Source organism: Hippoglossus stenolepis, chromosome 17 (genome assembly GCF_022539355.2).
Source record: "Hippoglossus stenolepis isolate QCI-W04-F060 chromosome 17, HSTE1.2, whole genome shotgun sequence".
Classification (NCBI taxonomy): domain Eukaryota; kingdom Metazoa; phylum Chordata; class Actinopteri; order Pleuronectiformes; family Pleuronectidae; genus Hippoglossus; species Hippoglossus stenolepis.
Window position 1 is genome coordinate 22,424,967 of NC_061499.1, and position 16,168 is coordinate 22,441,134.

Genomic DNA, 16,168 nt, shown 5'->3' on the forward strand with positions numbered 1-16,168 from the left:
TAGTGCCATCAGGTGTTCTGGGGTTTTAATCGCACGCATTCATGCATGTCACACAAGTGTGTGAGGTTCTCTTAATTTGATACCAGCAACAAAAAGTGAATTCCACTGTTAAGAAAGGAAGCACCGAAGGAGGTCATTGAAAACTATTTATTCAATGTCAATAAAAGATCCAGACTAAAAACAAAAGGTGTTAAGCTAAAATAAATGAAACACAAAATAATAAAAACTCAATGAACACATCAAAAAAGGTTTTAAAAATGGATATAAAAGTAGCTAAAAATCACTCAAATGTACCCGGTAGATATCAACCAGCTTCACTTTATCCACACAATTGATTGCTCTTTAATGTCGCTGTGCGGTAATAAAATAGTTTGGGAAGGGGAGTGTTCTACTTAGGTCATGGGGGGCGACCACTGTGGGGATCCCGTGTTGATGTTGCGCTGTTTCCTCAGTCCTGGATCTTCTGGGTCTCGTCCTTGCTCGAACCGCTGGGGAGAAGAAGGAAGCAACCTGAGTCCCCGGCACACACAACCACCGGCTCACACACACACACAAACACACACACACACACGTCACATTTCCTTTTTTAGTTTCCTTCACTTAGCTTTTATCAGGTGTTGAACTCTTTCAGCCTCTGCGTCACGTCTGACTCAGTGGTCCTCGTCTGGTATCTCGTTTCAGGTTTGGATATCTTTGCCATCCCGTTTCTCGTTAAAAACTTCCTCAGCGTCAGTCTTAACCTTGCGTATATATATATATATAAGTGTGTATGTATATGTCTGTTTCGTTGAGAATTTTGCAAGTCTTCTATTTTTTCTTTTATCTCTCTCTGACAATTCTGACAGAGATTTAACAACACCCTGTAAATTTTTTCCAATACCTTTCTCTGTCTTTTCAGAGGAATTCCTTGTATTAAAGTGGATCTGATTAAATCCTTTCTCTATATATTCTGACCTCTCTGCTGTCCTGCCCAGATGTACAAACAAGTGTGAGGACAGGTCTCAGGACCCATATTCCAAACCCAACAGGCGGTCAGTCATTTTGGATTAAGTGGTCACTTTTGGTGATTCATGAACATCATATTTTCACAAATTCCAGCTAGAGAATTAATCAGATCAACTTAAAATTTGGTCAGTCCAATCTAAACGACTTGATGATGAAAAGTTGTGTTCTTCCTGAGTTTTTGTCAGAGGGGGCGTGTCTGTGGTATGGCTTTGAATTTCAACATGTATGATAATCGGTAGGGTTAGGTTTTACATGTACAGCCTTACAAAAAAGCCTCTTGGACCCATACCATAAACTTAACAGGAGGTTGGCCATTTTTAATGCAATGTCCAATTTTTCCTTGTTTTTTGCCATTTCCATGCATTGTACTTTAATGAACTCAAAGAGGATTAATCAGATAGACTTTGAGTTTGTGAGTTCTTGTCAGAGGCCATGTCCGTAGCGTGGCATAAAATTACAATGTTTCACTGTGAAACAGGAAATTGTTGTAATTTCAGTGTACATTATCCATTCCGCAACAATCTTCATTTGTGTGATAAGGTCCCGTCTTGAATTCGTCTTTATACCAATATAATAGTCACAGCTTAAAGACCTGTGACAGGAATTACCATGTTTTATAGTTTGACATGCTACGCTTAGCTTTTTCATTTGAGTTTGTCGTGGAAATTTGACCTGTTGAGACTTCAGAAATAAAGAGATCTGAGAATAATAGTCTTTTAAGTATACTTTATTCCTTGCAAGGAAGGTCAGACAATCATACAGCATGCGAAGAGCAACCTGCAGAGGGAATGACAAAGAAACATTCCCAGGCATGTGCTTTTATGCAGATTTGGTGAAGGGGTGAGATGTGTGTGTGTGTGTGTTTGTGAACCGAGTGAAAAGTTAAATCCCAGGAGATAAGACAGACTGTAGGCCTCTTCGATGTCTTGGTGGGGGAGACGAGCACAGTCTCAGATTTGTGGCTCTGATGTCATCTTGGCAGAAATGGTATACATGAACAGAGATAATATATAATATATTACATTGGTATAATTTTCCATTACAATCCACCTCAAAATACTTCAGGGAAGTCTTGAGACATTGGTGATGCCATGTTTTGACACTTAAGCCTTTATGTTGACTGGCGATGGATTGACCTTCTATGGAACGCCAACAAACAGGAAGTAGTTGTAACGTTACTACAGATGCTTGAAAACTCACAAAAGTTCGCAGGTGCATCAGGTCTGGTGACAATGTTCATATATTGACAGTATGCGCTCAGGAAAGTGTGTCTAAAACTGGCTTGAAAGCTCCCCCTACAACTTTTCACAAAGGGTCTTCCAATTCATTTACTTTTGAGAATTGAAATTTGGCGCACAAAAAAAATCTTCTTGCCCTCTTCACCATTTTGGATTGAACATGCAAATTTGGCTTGATTGTTGGCATTTTCACATATGCCACAAATTCCTACTCCTCCCACAGATTTTATTCAATTGACATCACATTTGGTAGATGTCATGTTAGGGACTTTTCGATTGAAAGTTGTATTTTCTCGAGATTTCGAAATTCGATGACTCGCCAAAAAACAATAATATATACAGTATATATAAATATAATAAGTACTACTAATACAAAAAAAATCTATAATAAAATAAACATTTGCATCTATATGGGATACATATATTGGATTTAATAAAAAAAAATCTAAAATCTAGTAAATAATACAATATATATATCTAGCCATAGCTTTTTCGTGCAGAATGTTTAATCAAAGAGTTTCCCAAAATCAGTAAAAATCCAAATACACCCTTAAACAAGCATCATTAAAACCACATATTAACAGTGTTTACAGTCTATTTTCCTGAAGGTCTTTCACAAAGAAATACTCGTCAGACAAGGTCTTGCTCACTTCTAAAAAACTGTTTAATGCTTGGAAACATGCAATTGTCCATTTCACTAGAACAGAGTAAGAGAAAAACTTTTTCTTCCATCCTTAACCTCTCTGCTGTTCTGCTGCCTCTCTCTGCTCAGCTCTATGAGCTGCTGCTGAGTCTTCGACGCAGCATAGAGGCAGGCTTGCTCTCTGTGTCTTCCACGTCGCTTTCACATTGTCTCTGAAAAAAATTGATCATTACAGTACTCATTACAGTACTCACTCACATATGTGTGTGAATGGGTGAATGGCAAAAAACTGCACTGTAAAGCGCTTTGAGGGTCATCAAGACTAGAAAAGCCGGATATAAATACAGACCATTTACCATTTACAGTGGGATTTTGATCTGATGCGTGCTTACAAAGTGGCTGAGGGCAATGTGTGTATTGCCACTAATCCTCCTGCTTATGGACTAGTAGAAGTTTAATATATGTTGTACTAGTTGGGTTCTGTGCCATATTCTGTGTTGGTTCTGTTGCCATTGTCAGAATAGTTTTCAATTATTTGTGGGGAAGTGTTTTCAAAGTTGTACTAACTTTAACTTTGGAGAGGAAATAACAGAAATAAAGCCTCAAATGTAGCAGTGCCAAGCAGATGTGGCCGGGTCACATTGCAAGTATTTAACTTGCATTTGCCCCCCAAAAAAGATGTGTGCAAAAATAATTTAGGAGCACAGTGTGCGAGTACAGATTACAACCATAAGACTATAAGAAAGGCCAGAGTGCTTCTAATTTGAAACTGTCAGAGAAAAAGTCGGCCGACAAGCCAGTCACCAAAGAGTTTCGTGGATAAAAAGTTTTGATGCCCTATGATTGGACTATTCAACTATTGGCTATGGCTTTAAAATGTTTCTACAGCCTGTAAAGCCTGCAGATTGGCTTGCGTCTGTGTATGAGAAATCGAAGGTAAAGCAGCCTCTTTTTGATCTGCTCCTGTTCCAACACAGATTTTCTTCTCTCCGCCACACAAACTCTAATACAAAATTTGACTGAAGCGAAAAAAAGTAAAAGGCCAATTGAGAACTTAAAACCCCCTGTTCAACAAACACAGTGTGCAAGAAACATGATTTACACCAACACAGTGTGCTGGTTAAGGTTATGAAAGCTGTCTGTCTGTAATCTTAGTGATCATGTTAGTGTGACATCCTCTAGAAACAGTATTAAGTTGTCATGTCAGATCCTCCAAATCATGTTTTATAAAGTTAAATTGTTTCTCAAGGTTTTCTGCCCTCAGACACCCTACGATGCCATACTGTACATTATTGTGGGTTGAGACCCCTGTCATAGCTACTTCAATCAAGGCCAATGAGTCTTAAAGGCTCAACGGTATGATGGATTCGATTTTACAATGTTCATCTTGTTTTCAACAAGACAGTATTTACCATATTTACATAAAGTTGCTGCACATCATAAACTCCTTACACCTGATTATCCATAATACTTTATACACTCTTGTGTTGTAGTTAAGCCTAGATTTACAGGTTTTATGAGCCTATGAAGGTGAAATGTATATAAGTATAAGAAGTCTGCATCAAAGGGCTCATCGAATAATGTTGCCAGAATTTAGACAAAAGGACTAGAATCCAACATATCGTTTGATTATCGCACACGCACACGCACACACACACACACGTTGTATAAATATGTATGAAATAAAAAGTAAATAGTAAATTTTGTTTATTTTCCCACTGTGCTCCTAAATTTCATTGAACACTCCTGATTTTTTGTTTTATTCAGGACCATGCAGAGAGAGGCGCAGATACGCAGAAACAGGTCATAACAAACCTATAGTCAGAACCTACATTACTATATACCTTAGGTACACAGTTATGTTATGAAGGTCATAGCCTTGAAAATATGAGTGTTTAATAGTTTGACCATTGGTGACCAATGTACCAACATTGTTAATCTGATGAAGATCTATTTAAAATTCAGATTACAATTTCTTGCCATGTTTTAAGAAATATAAAAAACAAATCACATGTGGATTTTTGTTTTTATCTTAGTTAAGTGAAGTGATCTTACCTGTAGTGGATCTGGATCTGAGCTGCCCTTACACAGCACTTTAAGCTGGATGAGCCGGTTACACATTAGCACCATGTTATAGGACATCTAGAGTGGAGTAGGGGAGTGAGGAGAGAATGTCAATACAGCTTGTCAGCTAGTCGTACAACCAACCAGAATGCTTTAATGTTCAAGGAAAGTACTTGGATGGAGCTGACAAAGACCAACTTTGTGATATCTAACGTTTCTATTTAACTTGTTTTCTAAATAGGACATGAAGCTGGTACGTATGTAGCTAGATTTTGAGGAACTAAAAACAGGTTAAATATTTTGTAATGTAAAATTCATATGTACATGTGCAATGTGTGTTCTCAAGCTGTCTTTCTGAAACTGTAAAAGTGACCTACAATAATCAAGCCATGGCAGGTAAAGACCGGCTGCCGGTCTGAGTCAGCAGACCCCTGAAGTTGTGCACAAAATGCTGTTCACCTGTTAACTCAAAGTTTGGTGAACCTCAACCCAGCACGCAGATCCCCAAACTGGAGAATCAGTTTTTTCCCTTTTCGTGGACGTGCCCATTGTGAACACGCAATAGTTTTGATCGACATTACTTATATTGATGAGGCCCAGCCAGCACTGCTATATATTGCTGGTCGCCTGTTTCTTAAAAAAATAATTAATAAATAAGTATAGCCTGTCAAATTGCATCAAATTCAACCCTGCACTTCCTTTGGCAATTGACAATACACATGTCAAGTGTTAAGATGAACGGTTATTGGGATATGCAAGCCAATTTCAGATACAGCCAGAAACTCTTAATGATTAGACAGAGTGGTGAATATTTTAATCTTTTAATTATTTACAACACAGAGGCATTTACTTAGAGGTCCCATATTTTACACCTTTCTGGGTCTTAATTTGAGGTATTGGTGACCCTAAGATGATATATCAGTGGTTTAAAGTCGAAAAAACTGCTGCAATGTGTATTTCCATGTCCTCTCTTCTGCCTCTCTCTGGAGCTACAGACAGAACAGGCTGTTTTCACCTGCCTCTTGAGCCCCTCCTCTGATTGGCCGACTGAACTTTGAGTGACACGCGACCAGTCTTATCACCGGTCTCATTCTGGCGCATTCACTCTGGTAAACACAGCTGAAAGACACGTTTTTATGTTTGGATACCGCTATGGAAGACCAGCCACATATTCACAGTCGGTTATAACAGGATGTTTCTGAACGGTAAGTTACACCGTCCTCATGTTTGTTCAAGTTTTAGCAGGACAGTCGGCCAATGTAGGAGTAACGTCCCAAGTTACAGTACGGAGTTTCACAATGGAGTGTCAATACGGAGTAACGTAGACTTTACGGGAGCGGGGGTGGTGGGTTCGGAGACTGTCTTTCCAGTTGAGTAGGATAGTTTTTGGCAATGTTAAGCGCTAATAAGATGAAAGTTTTGGGATGCTGTGAGAGAGGAGAGATCGCCTAAAAGGAAGATGGAAGGAGAGATGGGGATGCTTAGATTAAGGATCTTGGACAGCTCTCCCATGACATCTGTCCAAATTTGCCGGACTAGTGTGCAGAGCCAGAATGCATGGAAATGGTTGTGGAAATGGGACAGTTTGTGCAGGTGTTGCTGTCTTTGACTCCCATGTGAAACATCTTGTGAGAGGTGCTCGGTGTAATTTTGGAATTTAATGACAGAGAAAGTGTTAGGGTTATAACATATAGTTTGCCAGTCGAAGTCTTAATGGTGTATTTGCAAGTCGGAATTTCCATTTGTCTATTGGTATTGAAACTATATTGTCATGGTAAGACAATAGTTTATAAATCTGTGAAAGTAGTTTTTTGGGTTGGAGTTACAGATGGTTGCATGTGTAACCCTACACATTCCATATTTACGGGGGACTGACCCCAAGCCGGCAGCTGACGTGGATTACTCTTTAAGACACATCACCTGTGGTGGCCGCTTCAATTCCTCTGATTTCCACGGTAGCAGACAGTCAGATGTCAAACTCAGTTGAGCTGTGAATGTAAATTGTGTGTGGGTTTTGACAGTGTTGTCCACTCACCTTGTGGGTTAGAGAGCTGGTCTACAGGCCCCTCTCTGGAGTGTTGCACTGCCTTTAAAACACAAGCTGGCGAAGGCATGGCTTTTTGCCGGCCAACCAGGATCTAGCCTCCTGCATTAATTGTTTTATTCTACCAGCTAGAGTGAGGGAAGCTAGGTTTCTAGCTGTTTCTCGCAAATGGCCGGCCACTTTCATTGGGTAGCCTCAACAGAAAATGAAGCAGCCGAGAGTATTGGTGTGGAATGACCAGGTGATGTCTCAATCTATTCCTTATCTGGGTATCGCTGTCAGGAAGGGGTTGGCAATACCCTCCCCTGTGGCTGCCCATACCGCCCAATCCATGACCCAGCTCCCAATCTCCCCATGTGGACCGAGGTGGCTTCATAAGCACCACCCGTGCGTGGTTGCTTCAATTACCCTTTATTGGAATGCGTTCCTGAGTCTCTCAACTCAAAGAACCTGGGTTACACATGTAACCATCTGTCAAGACTTGCTCTCCACCCTACATATTCCATATATACAGTGACTCTGTAAGACACCAGAAAGGAACCAAGCATGCCCAGCTGCGGGAGCTTAGAATGGCAGTTGAGTTAAAATTAGTTGTCAGCACAACTAAAGTTATCACCCATGCGCCTAAATAAATCTGGCGCCAAGGTGCCACCACATGCACTGTGGCTGCCATCAACCCCAAAAGGCAAAGACACAATTTCCAGGTTACAGGACTCCCCAGACAGAACTAGGACAAGCAAGCACTGAGGTTGACCTGTCTTCCAGGAGTTAGGGAAAGAGTTCCTTCTCCGGCACAGTCAACAACTTGCAACGTAGGGTTATCAAGAACTTGTTGAGCCCTCTATAATAAAAAATCAGTCTCCCATCTTTCTTGGGAGTGAGGAAGTACTGTGAATAGAACCCAGCCTGCTGATTGACACCTGTATGTTGGGCTTTTTGGTCAGAAAAGTGTATATTGCTGGCGCCAGAACCCCCTTGCGATGAGTGTCTGCTACCACTGAAAAAGTGAGTGACCTTATCAGTCGAAGACGGGCGCTGAAACTGCAGACAATAACTGAGTCATGCTGGAAACCACCCAGGGGTCCACCCCAAGAGTCTCCTGTGACCAGTGTTGTCCCGAGAGGCAGCGAAGGGGGGCTGGGTTTTCTGAACTTTCCGGACTGTGGGGAAGCATTGGATGGCCCCCGGCCTCGCCCTCTCTGTTGACCGCGTTTTGCCCTACCACCCCAGTTGGTCCAAATGAACCCTTGGGTACCAGAAGCCACAGGCGCTACTGGGATGGCCCAGTCTGTGGGACTGTCAAGATGTGCTGTCCAAGATATCTCCCGAGCACACAGGTGGGAGTCCTGGGCTTGCTGGAGCATTTTGTCTGCATTTGGCCCAAACATGGCAAATGGCACCACCTGAGACAGCCAGAGGGAGGCCAAAGCCCTGACCGTTGCCAGCACTTGCTCCTTTATCAGCCTTGCTAGAAGGGGGGACACCTGCTGTACCTCAGCAGCCAGGTCGGAGCCCCTGTCTTTCAGCTGCTTGGCCAGCTGGCACTGATAAAAGCTTAAAATAGCCCCAGTGGTAAGCAGTGGTACCTGGATTGCCACAGCACCATGCAGTCTGTTGAGCATACCATCCCTTATCTAATGTCCTGTCCCAGTTCCACTCTCTTAACTCTACCCCTAGATATGAAGTGCCCCTTGCTGGGAGTGTCCCTCTCCAAAGGGAGCCACAAGGACTGGGGCTAGAAAATCTTCCCCTTGGAATTGGGACAGCACTCACTACGTCATCAGCAGCCAACCAATGTTGTTACAGTGACGAACATCATCAACTAATTGTATTATGTTAACAACCGTTGACACATCTGACAACTGCAGGACAGATAGTACAGATTGATCTATTGATCAATACATAGTTGTTCAGTGTGTTAGTTCTGTCCATAAACGTCTGCCCTGCACTGAAATGTTATAACATGAGCGAGGACGTTTTTTTCAAACTTTATATACAGGATACGGGAGTAACAAATATTACTTGTTACTCTCACTCAGACACCTGCTTGTTTTGATAGCGTGATTTTCCTGAAACACTTAATTTAATTACATTTTCATTTGCTACTGGATTTAACTTAAGACATTCTGCTGGATTTAAAAAAAAATGTCATTGTTATTTTGCAAGATTTTCTACTCACATAAAAAAAACATAAGCCGCAATGGTCGCGATCTTGAATTTCTTTATCCATTCATAAAACATTCAGGAGTTTCAGCCTACCCCTTTCTTTTTAAGAGGGTCCTGAATACACTATGGTTGAAGAGGTGTTTGAAGGACTAGATGGCCACGTGCAAAACAAAGGGGTATGGGTTAGGGGTGAATTGGGATAGGGCCTCAGTATTCCTGCTTGTGCAGCTTGGCTTCCCCAAGACTAACTTGGTGGGGGATAACAGGGGCCCTCAGGCCTGATCCATGGGAGGTCGTGGTCAACAGCCAGCCCGCTGCATGCTAGTTGTCTACATAGACCCGAACAACGAAGAGCTTCTGATGGATTGGCAAACTGTCTCTGTACCAGTTCCTCTAAATCAGGGAGAAGTGGCACATCATCATCAAAGCGGGAGGGCCCCTAATCTTGCTCTGCTAGCATTTCAATCTCTAATGCAGGAGCAGCCCGAGTAATCGGTGAAGCTGGTGACAGAGGGGAGGTGGCTGCACCTACTCCTCATCAACCTGATTTGACTCAATGCACACCTGACCTCGGGGGAGGTCTCTGGCATTTGAATCAGATACCAGAACGTCAACATTCCCCCTATCAGATGCATCTGACATGGAGCGTACCTCTCGGTCCACGTGGGGGAGATCGGGAGCTGGGTAGTGGATGGGGCTATATGGGCAGCCACAAGAGAGGGTATTGCCAACCCCTTCCTGACAGCGATACCCAGATGAGGAATAGATTGAGACACCACCTGGTCATTACACACCACTACTTTCGGCTGATTCATTTTCTATTGAGGCTACCCAATGAAAGTGGCTGGCCATTTGTGAGAAACCGCTAGAGCCCTAGCTTCCCTTACTCTAGCTGGTAGGATAAAACATATCATGCAGGAGGCTAGGTCCTGCCCGTAGACCAGCTTTCTTACCCACGAGGTTAGCGGACAACACTGTCAAAACACACACACACTTTACATTCACAGCTTGACTCAGATTGACATCTGACTGCTTGCTACCATGGAAATACAGGAATCGAAACGGCCACCACAGGTGATGTGTCTTAAAGAGTAAGCCAGTTCTGCTGCCCCCATACATATGGAATATGTAGGGAGGAGAGATAGTATTGACATAATAGAGAACATAGTTATAGAAGCAAGTGAAATTGTTGAAGTTGTGGATATCATTTTTTTAATAGTTTCTTTCAGCTGTATGTACTGGTTTTGACAGTGAAGGGGCAAGTTATATGTTTGTTTGAGATGGTCAAAGGCGATGAGCTGTCACTCAAAAGGTGCTCCAGAGTAATTATATCTTTCTGTTTCCATACAGGGAAGTTAATTGGTTCCTTGTTGATTGTGGACGTAAGGTAATGCCAGATAGGGGTAAGAGTGGAAGGAAAAGTAAGTACATTTTTTGTTTTCCATCAAGAAAGTGAGGGTGGTACTTATGGTGTTAAATTTGAAGTTTCTGTGGGTTTTGACTACTTTATCTACAAGTGCAATATACTGAATCGGTAGGTCCTTACAGATGATCTGTTTTATATCATGCCAGGAGGAATTAGAGTTATTTCTCCAGTGCTGGTTATACTGAAGTTGGTGGGAGAGGATGTAATGGTATAAATTTCGTATGTTGAAACATCATATTGTTTGGGTTTTTGGAGTGTGGTTATTTTCATCCTGGGCCTTTAGTTTTTCCTGTTAAATGTGCTGATGGTTGAGTTCAGAGAGGAGAACCAGCCCAGAGATGGATTAACAGGGATCATGGAAAATAAGTGGAATTTCCATTTTGACTGTAGTAATGCGGCAAATTAAACAGTTAGGTCAGGTTAGGTTACTTTATTTGTACCCATAGGTAGATTTGTTTTGCTGCCAAAAAAGAAGGAGGCATCCATCCAGACACAATTCAAAATTATAACACACTGACAGAAAACATGACCACAAAAACCATGACAAAAAATGTGAAATTGCTTCGCTATCAATAAATAATTGGATAACATCAATTACCATATCCTTGGTTTTTGAATCTTTAGACTCCTGCACTGAGTAAAACTGTGTTTAGCGCAAATAGATGACCTGTGTACCCTCCGTAAGATCTCCCCCCACACATCATTCCGATTTATTTCAACCAAATCTGTCTCCCACGTAATTTTGACGACATTAGAGGAGCCTGAACAGAGGTTTTGTATGTTTGAATAAATAATAGAGATCGCCCCCTACAGTGACGGAAGAGGTTCCAAAAAGATATCAAGAGCTGAAATGTTAGGAATGGCAGGAAAATTTGGAAATGAACTGTGGATAAAATTACGAATTTGAAGGTACCTGTATAAATTTCCTTTAGGGAGTGAAAAATTGTCAACTAGTTGTTGAAAAGATGCAAAAACCTAGCCTAGATAGAAAAGGCATTATCCAGTAAGAAGGGGGGAAAGATATGATTTGCCTCTAGTGGTGCCCTAATAGAGAGCATCTAAATTGAAACCAAATTTTAAGACAGGGGCCACAATCACATTTTCAGTGAAACTAGAGATAGAAGAAAGAAGAGGCGAGTGCAATAAGGCTTTCAATGTTACCGGATGAGCAGAGTTTGCCTCCATAACCAACCATGATGGAGGGGCCTCAATATCCTCATATCATAGCCAATAGTTCAAGTTTTTAATATTTTTTGCCCAATGATAAAACTAAATGTTTGGTAGCGCCTTTCCACCCAGTGCTTTGGGCCTCTGTAAAATCTGACATCGCAATCTAGGAGTCTTCTTATTCCAAACAAACTCCATAATAAGACTATCTACTTTGCAGAAAAAAGAAAGAGGAAGAAAGATTGGTATGCACTGAAACAGATATAGAAAACGTGGGGAAATATTTATGTTGATAGTGTTGATTCTAGCAGCAGGGTTAGGGTTAGGGACAATCGCTCGAAATCTTGTTTAATCTGCGTGAGCAAAGAAACAAATTTTTTCCTATAAAGGTTGTTTAATGTGTCAGCCACAAATATTCCAAGATAAAGAAAGCCACAGTTAGAGGTCTTAAATGGCAAGCTGTTGAGTGGATACTCTTTGGCATGTCTGTTAACAGCAAATATCTCACTTTTGCTGAGATTAAATTTATTTCCAGAAATCTTACTAAATGAGTCTAGAACTGAGAGCGCTGCAGGAATGGAGCATGATAAATCAGACACAAGCAACAGAAGATCACCCGCATAAAGGGCAGCCTTTAGCTCTACACCATTTCTAATAATGCCACATAGATCAGGGTGGGACTGTAAAGCAATTGACAAAGGCTCCATTACTATAGCAAATAAGAGAGGGCTTAACAGGCAGCCTTGCCTAGTGGAGCAATATAAACGGAAGTATTCTGAATTAGTACTATTAGTCCTAACCGAGGCCTTCGGAGACGCATATAATAATTTAATCCAGGAAATGAAATTTGCCCCAAATCCAAAAAGTAAAGTAAAAAACAAAAAAAATCTCAATCTACAGTATATTGTGACAAGATAAGATCATATTCTGTCTGCAACTTTGAGGTTGCAAACAAAGAGTCCAAGTGAGCTATACGTTGCAATAACTTAGCTAAATTCTACTTCTGTTAAGTTTCTTTTTATGTGCCACATATTAAATAATCTCCCCCCTTATAAAAGCCTTCATCGTTTCCCACAACATGGAAGCTGTTACATCTGGAGTTTTATTAACCCAAAAACTGACGAAATCCTCCTCTAGCAGTAAATGTGTGTTCAGACGCCAAGGTGGCCGAGTATTAATAAACTTCTGAAAGTAGATATTCATAGAGACTGAAGCGTGGTCTCATGAGACAATTGGATCATCTTTACAACTAGAGACAGATGAAAGCAGCCTGTTGTCAACCAAAAAGAAATCGATGTGAGTGAAAGTGCGGTGAACGTGCAAAAAAATGTATTTTAACAGGATTAGAAGAGCTCCAAGGATCGACCACATTAAACTCATCCATAAAGGCTTTACATTACCTTGGCTGACTTGGATTGAGCAGCTGAAGTAGAGGAAGAGCGGTCTAGAGAAGGATGAACAATGAAAAGACCCGTCTAAAAAAGGCTTCATCATCCCAATTAGGAGCATATGCATTTGCGAGGATTACCTTAACATCATAAACCTGCCAGTCGGATCAGAGTTTGTTTTAACATGAACAAAGGGAAAAGCTTTATGTAAAAGTTTAGCACACCCGTCAATCTACTGGAAAAGGAAGACAGATAAACTTGTTCGACCCAGCCACATTTCAACCTGGGATTATCCATATTTCTCAAGTGAGTTTCTTGCAAATATATTATATGAGCTTCAAGATGCTGTAAATGTAAGACCTTACTACGTTTGATTGGATTACTCAGGCCATAACAATTCAGACTAACAAATGTAATATCTGCCCCTACTTAAGCTGGTGATGTATTAAGCTGGGCCATATGGAATCAAAGGTTTTAACAGTGGACGAAAACAATACGAAAATAGAAATAGAAAAAAAAAAGTATAAATCTGGAAAATACGGGATATGTGCCACCCCATCCCCCATCAGAATTGAACAGATAAACATCTTCAGCACAGAGAAAAGCTGCTCACACAGGTATGCAGTGTTGTGCCAGTTCACACTTAAAATGAACTAGTTCACGTTCATAGTTCATTCTTAAAATATTTAACTAAGTTCACGATTCAAAAAATGAACTAGTTCACATTTATTTGTTCCATTTTTTATTGGGACGATTTAGGTGACAAACTTATTATCATGTGTTTAGTTATAAATCAATGGTGTTGGATCATGTCCGCGTTTCGCTCCGGTCATTTTAACACTGAGTCCTGACTGTGAGCGTCACGTCTCGTGTTGTACTGAGCACAAAATGTTGACGAGTCATTTTTCATGATGTTTAAATGCAGTCTCATAAACTCTGGAGCGGATCAAACAAACACTAAGTTACTTCATGTACTGATCAGGTCCTGATAACTAGTAATCAGTGTCTATTAGTTAAAGATAGAGCATATCAGAGTGGAGGAGGAAACAGAAACTCCAGCTACAAACCAACTGCAGCTTCTGCTCTGATCACTGAGAAGCTGTGACTAGAAAAACTCTGTGTTTTTACTGTTTCCATTGTTCTTCAACAAAGTCACTACTGGCTGCTTCACGTGAACGAGCTCTAATCTCACTGTGTGTGTTGCTCTGATCGAGTGAGTGCGGGCGGGGGGGGGCAGAGCCCCGGGGCTGTGATGATCATGATGGCCTGATACGATGATGATTTAAAAAATGGACGTGAGTGACGTTCAGTCTCGCTGCAGTGAATGTCACTCACGTTCACGTTCATCATAGGAAAACTGATTTGTTCAGTTCATCGTTTCACGATGCGGGCCAGTTAAGATAGACATATGATATATGTCTGAAATCATGAAGGTTTTTGGAGTGTTTATTTTAGGTATGAGGACCACAACAGCATCTTTCCAGACCGTACATGGAACATGCTGTGTCTCTTAAGATTTATTAAAAATGGAATTAAAAACTGGGCTGGTCTCTTTTGCACAATATTTTAAATTGCGACCGCAGATATTGTCTGGCCCATGGCTCTTGTTCACCTTTGTATAGGTTTGTTTTTGGTGTACAATGAAGTGCTGATTTTAAAGTTTAAGACACAGTTCTTGAATTTCATTTCTAAAATCAAATATGTCAAAACGATCATAAAAGCAATTATGAGCATTGGCAAAATAAAAGTCTCAAACGACCTCCTACTCTCCTCCAATGATCCCTCCCTCAACATCCTTATCCTCCTTGACCTAAGTGCTGCCTTTGGCACCATCAACCACTCCATCCTCCTAATCTGCCTTGAGTCCTCCCTCCACATTACTGGCACTGCCCTCTCCTAGTTCAAATCATACCTCTCTGACCACCACCAGTTCATTAGCATCAATAAATCCAACTCCACCATGGCCCCAGTCTCCCAAGGTGTCCCCCAAGGTTTGGTGCTTGGTCCCCTCCTCTTCATTCTCTACAGGCTCCCCCTTGGTAACATCATACGTCACCATGGCCTCCATTCCCACTGCTATGCTGACGACCCAACCTCTCCTTTGAACACACCATCAACCACATTACAAAAATATCCTTCTTCCACTTAAAAACATTTTAACGAATACGCCCCTCCCTCTCCTCCTCAGCCGCTGAAACACTCTTCCACGCCTTCATCACCTCACGACTCGATTATTGCAATATCATCCTTTACGGCACATCCACCAAAATCATCAACAAATTGCAATACGTCTTAAACACAGCTGCCCGCCTGCTCACCCACTCCCGCACCAGAGACCACATCCCCCCCGTCGCTCAAAACCTTCACTGGCTCCCCATTCAATAAAGAATAAAGTTTAAAATTCTCCTCATCACATACAAATGACCTCCTGCACTGAGACAATCCAATTTTAATCTGTGATTTATTTATGCAATTTATTTATTTATGATATTATTTACTAATGGTTTTTAATGTAAAACTGTATTTTAACTGCTATAATGTTACCTTGTTGTTATTGTTTCTACTGTCACTGTTTTTACCATGTTAAGTGCATTTGAGTACCTTTTAAAAGTGCTATACAAATAAAATGTATTATTATTACTATTATTATTATTATTACTAATTTGTCATCCATTTACATGACCACACTCACCTTCCATTTCCTTTTAGCATTGAACTTTTTGAAGTTTTTCATATTGATTGAGGATCGATTCCTATTGGCCACCTGTTTACGTGTGATGGGCTGAAAAAGACAACAGTATTTAGACTCATTATAAGCAACATGCAGTGACGCTCAGCAGCATGATACCACAGACAAAGGGGCAGGTTTTGGGTATGAAAATAGTAGACTAATTGTAGTAACCTTGATCCATGGATGAAGCAGACACTCCTCAGCTGTCATTCTATCACTGCAACACACATCAACATATAACTAATGACAACAGGACATAAGAGTAGTAATAATTAATGCTAAATACTAATTATCTT

At 41.0% G+C, this 16,168-nt stretch overlaps 1 protein-coding gene across 9 annotated transcripts in view; it reads right to left on the minus strand.

Annotated features, from left to right (window-relative positions):
- Window positions 1-1,716: 1,716 nt before the first annotated feature.
- si:dkey-240h12.4 (death-associated protein kinase 2) overlaps window positions 1,717-16,168 on the minus strand; it is a 54,719-nt gene continuing 40,267 nt past the window's right edge. For 8 of the 9 annotated variants that reach the window (XM_035182391.2, XM_035182390.2, XM_035182394.2 and 5 more), the window contains 4 exons: window positions 16,044-16,089; window positions 15,834-15,923; window positions 4,942-5,028; window positions 1,717-3,098 (listed from right to left, as the gene is read on the minus strand). In XM_035182391.2, the coding sequence (XP_035038282.1) occupies window positions 3,018-3,098; window positions 4,942-5,028; window positions 15,834-15,923; window positions 16,044-16,089 (304 nt within the window). In that variant the 3' untranslated portion in view covers window positions 1,717-3,017. Of the gene's footprint in view, window positions 3,099-4,941; window positions 5,029-13,153; window positions 13,198-15,833; window positions 15,924-16,043; window positions 16,090-16,168 lie in introns of all 9 variants that reach the window. The other variant, XR_004698738.2, reaches the window with a different exon arrangement.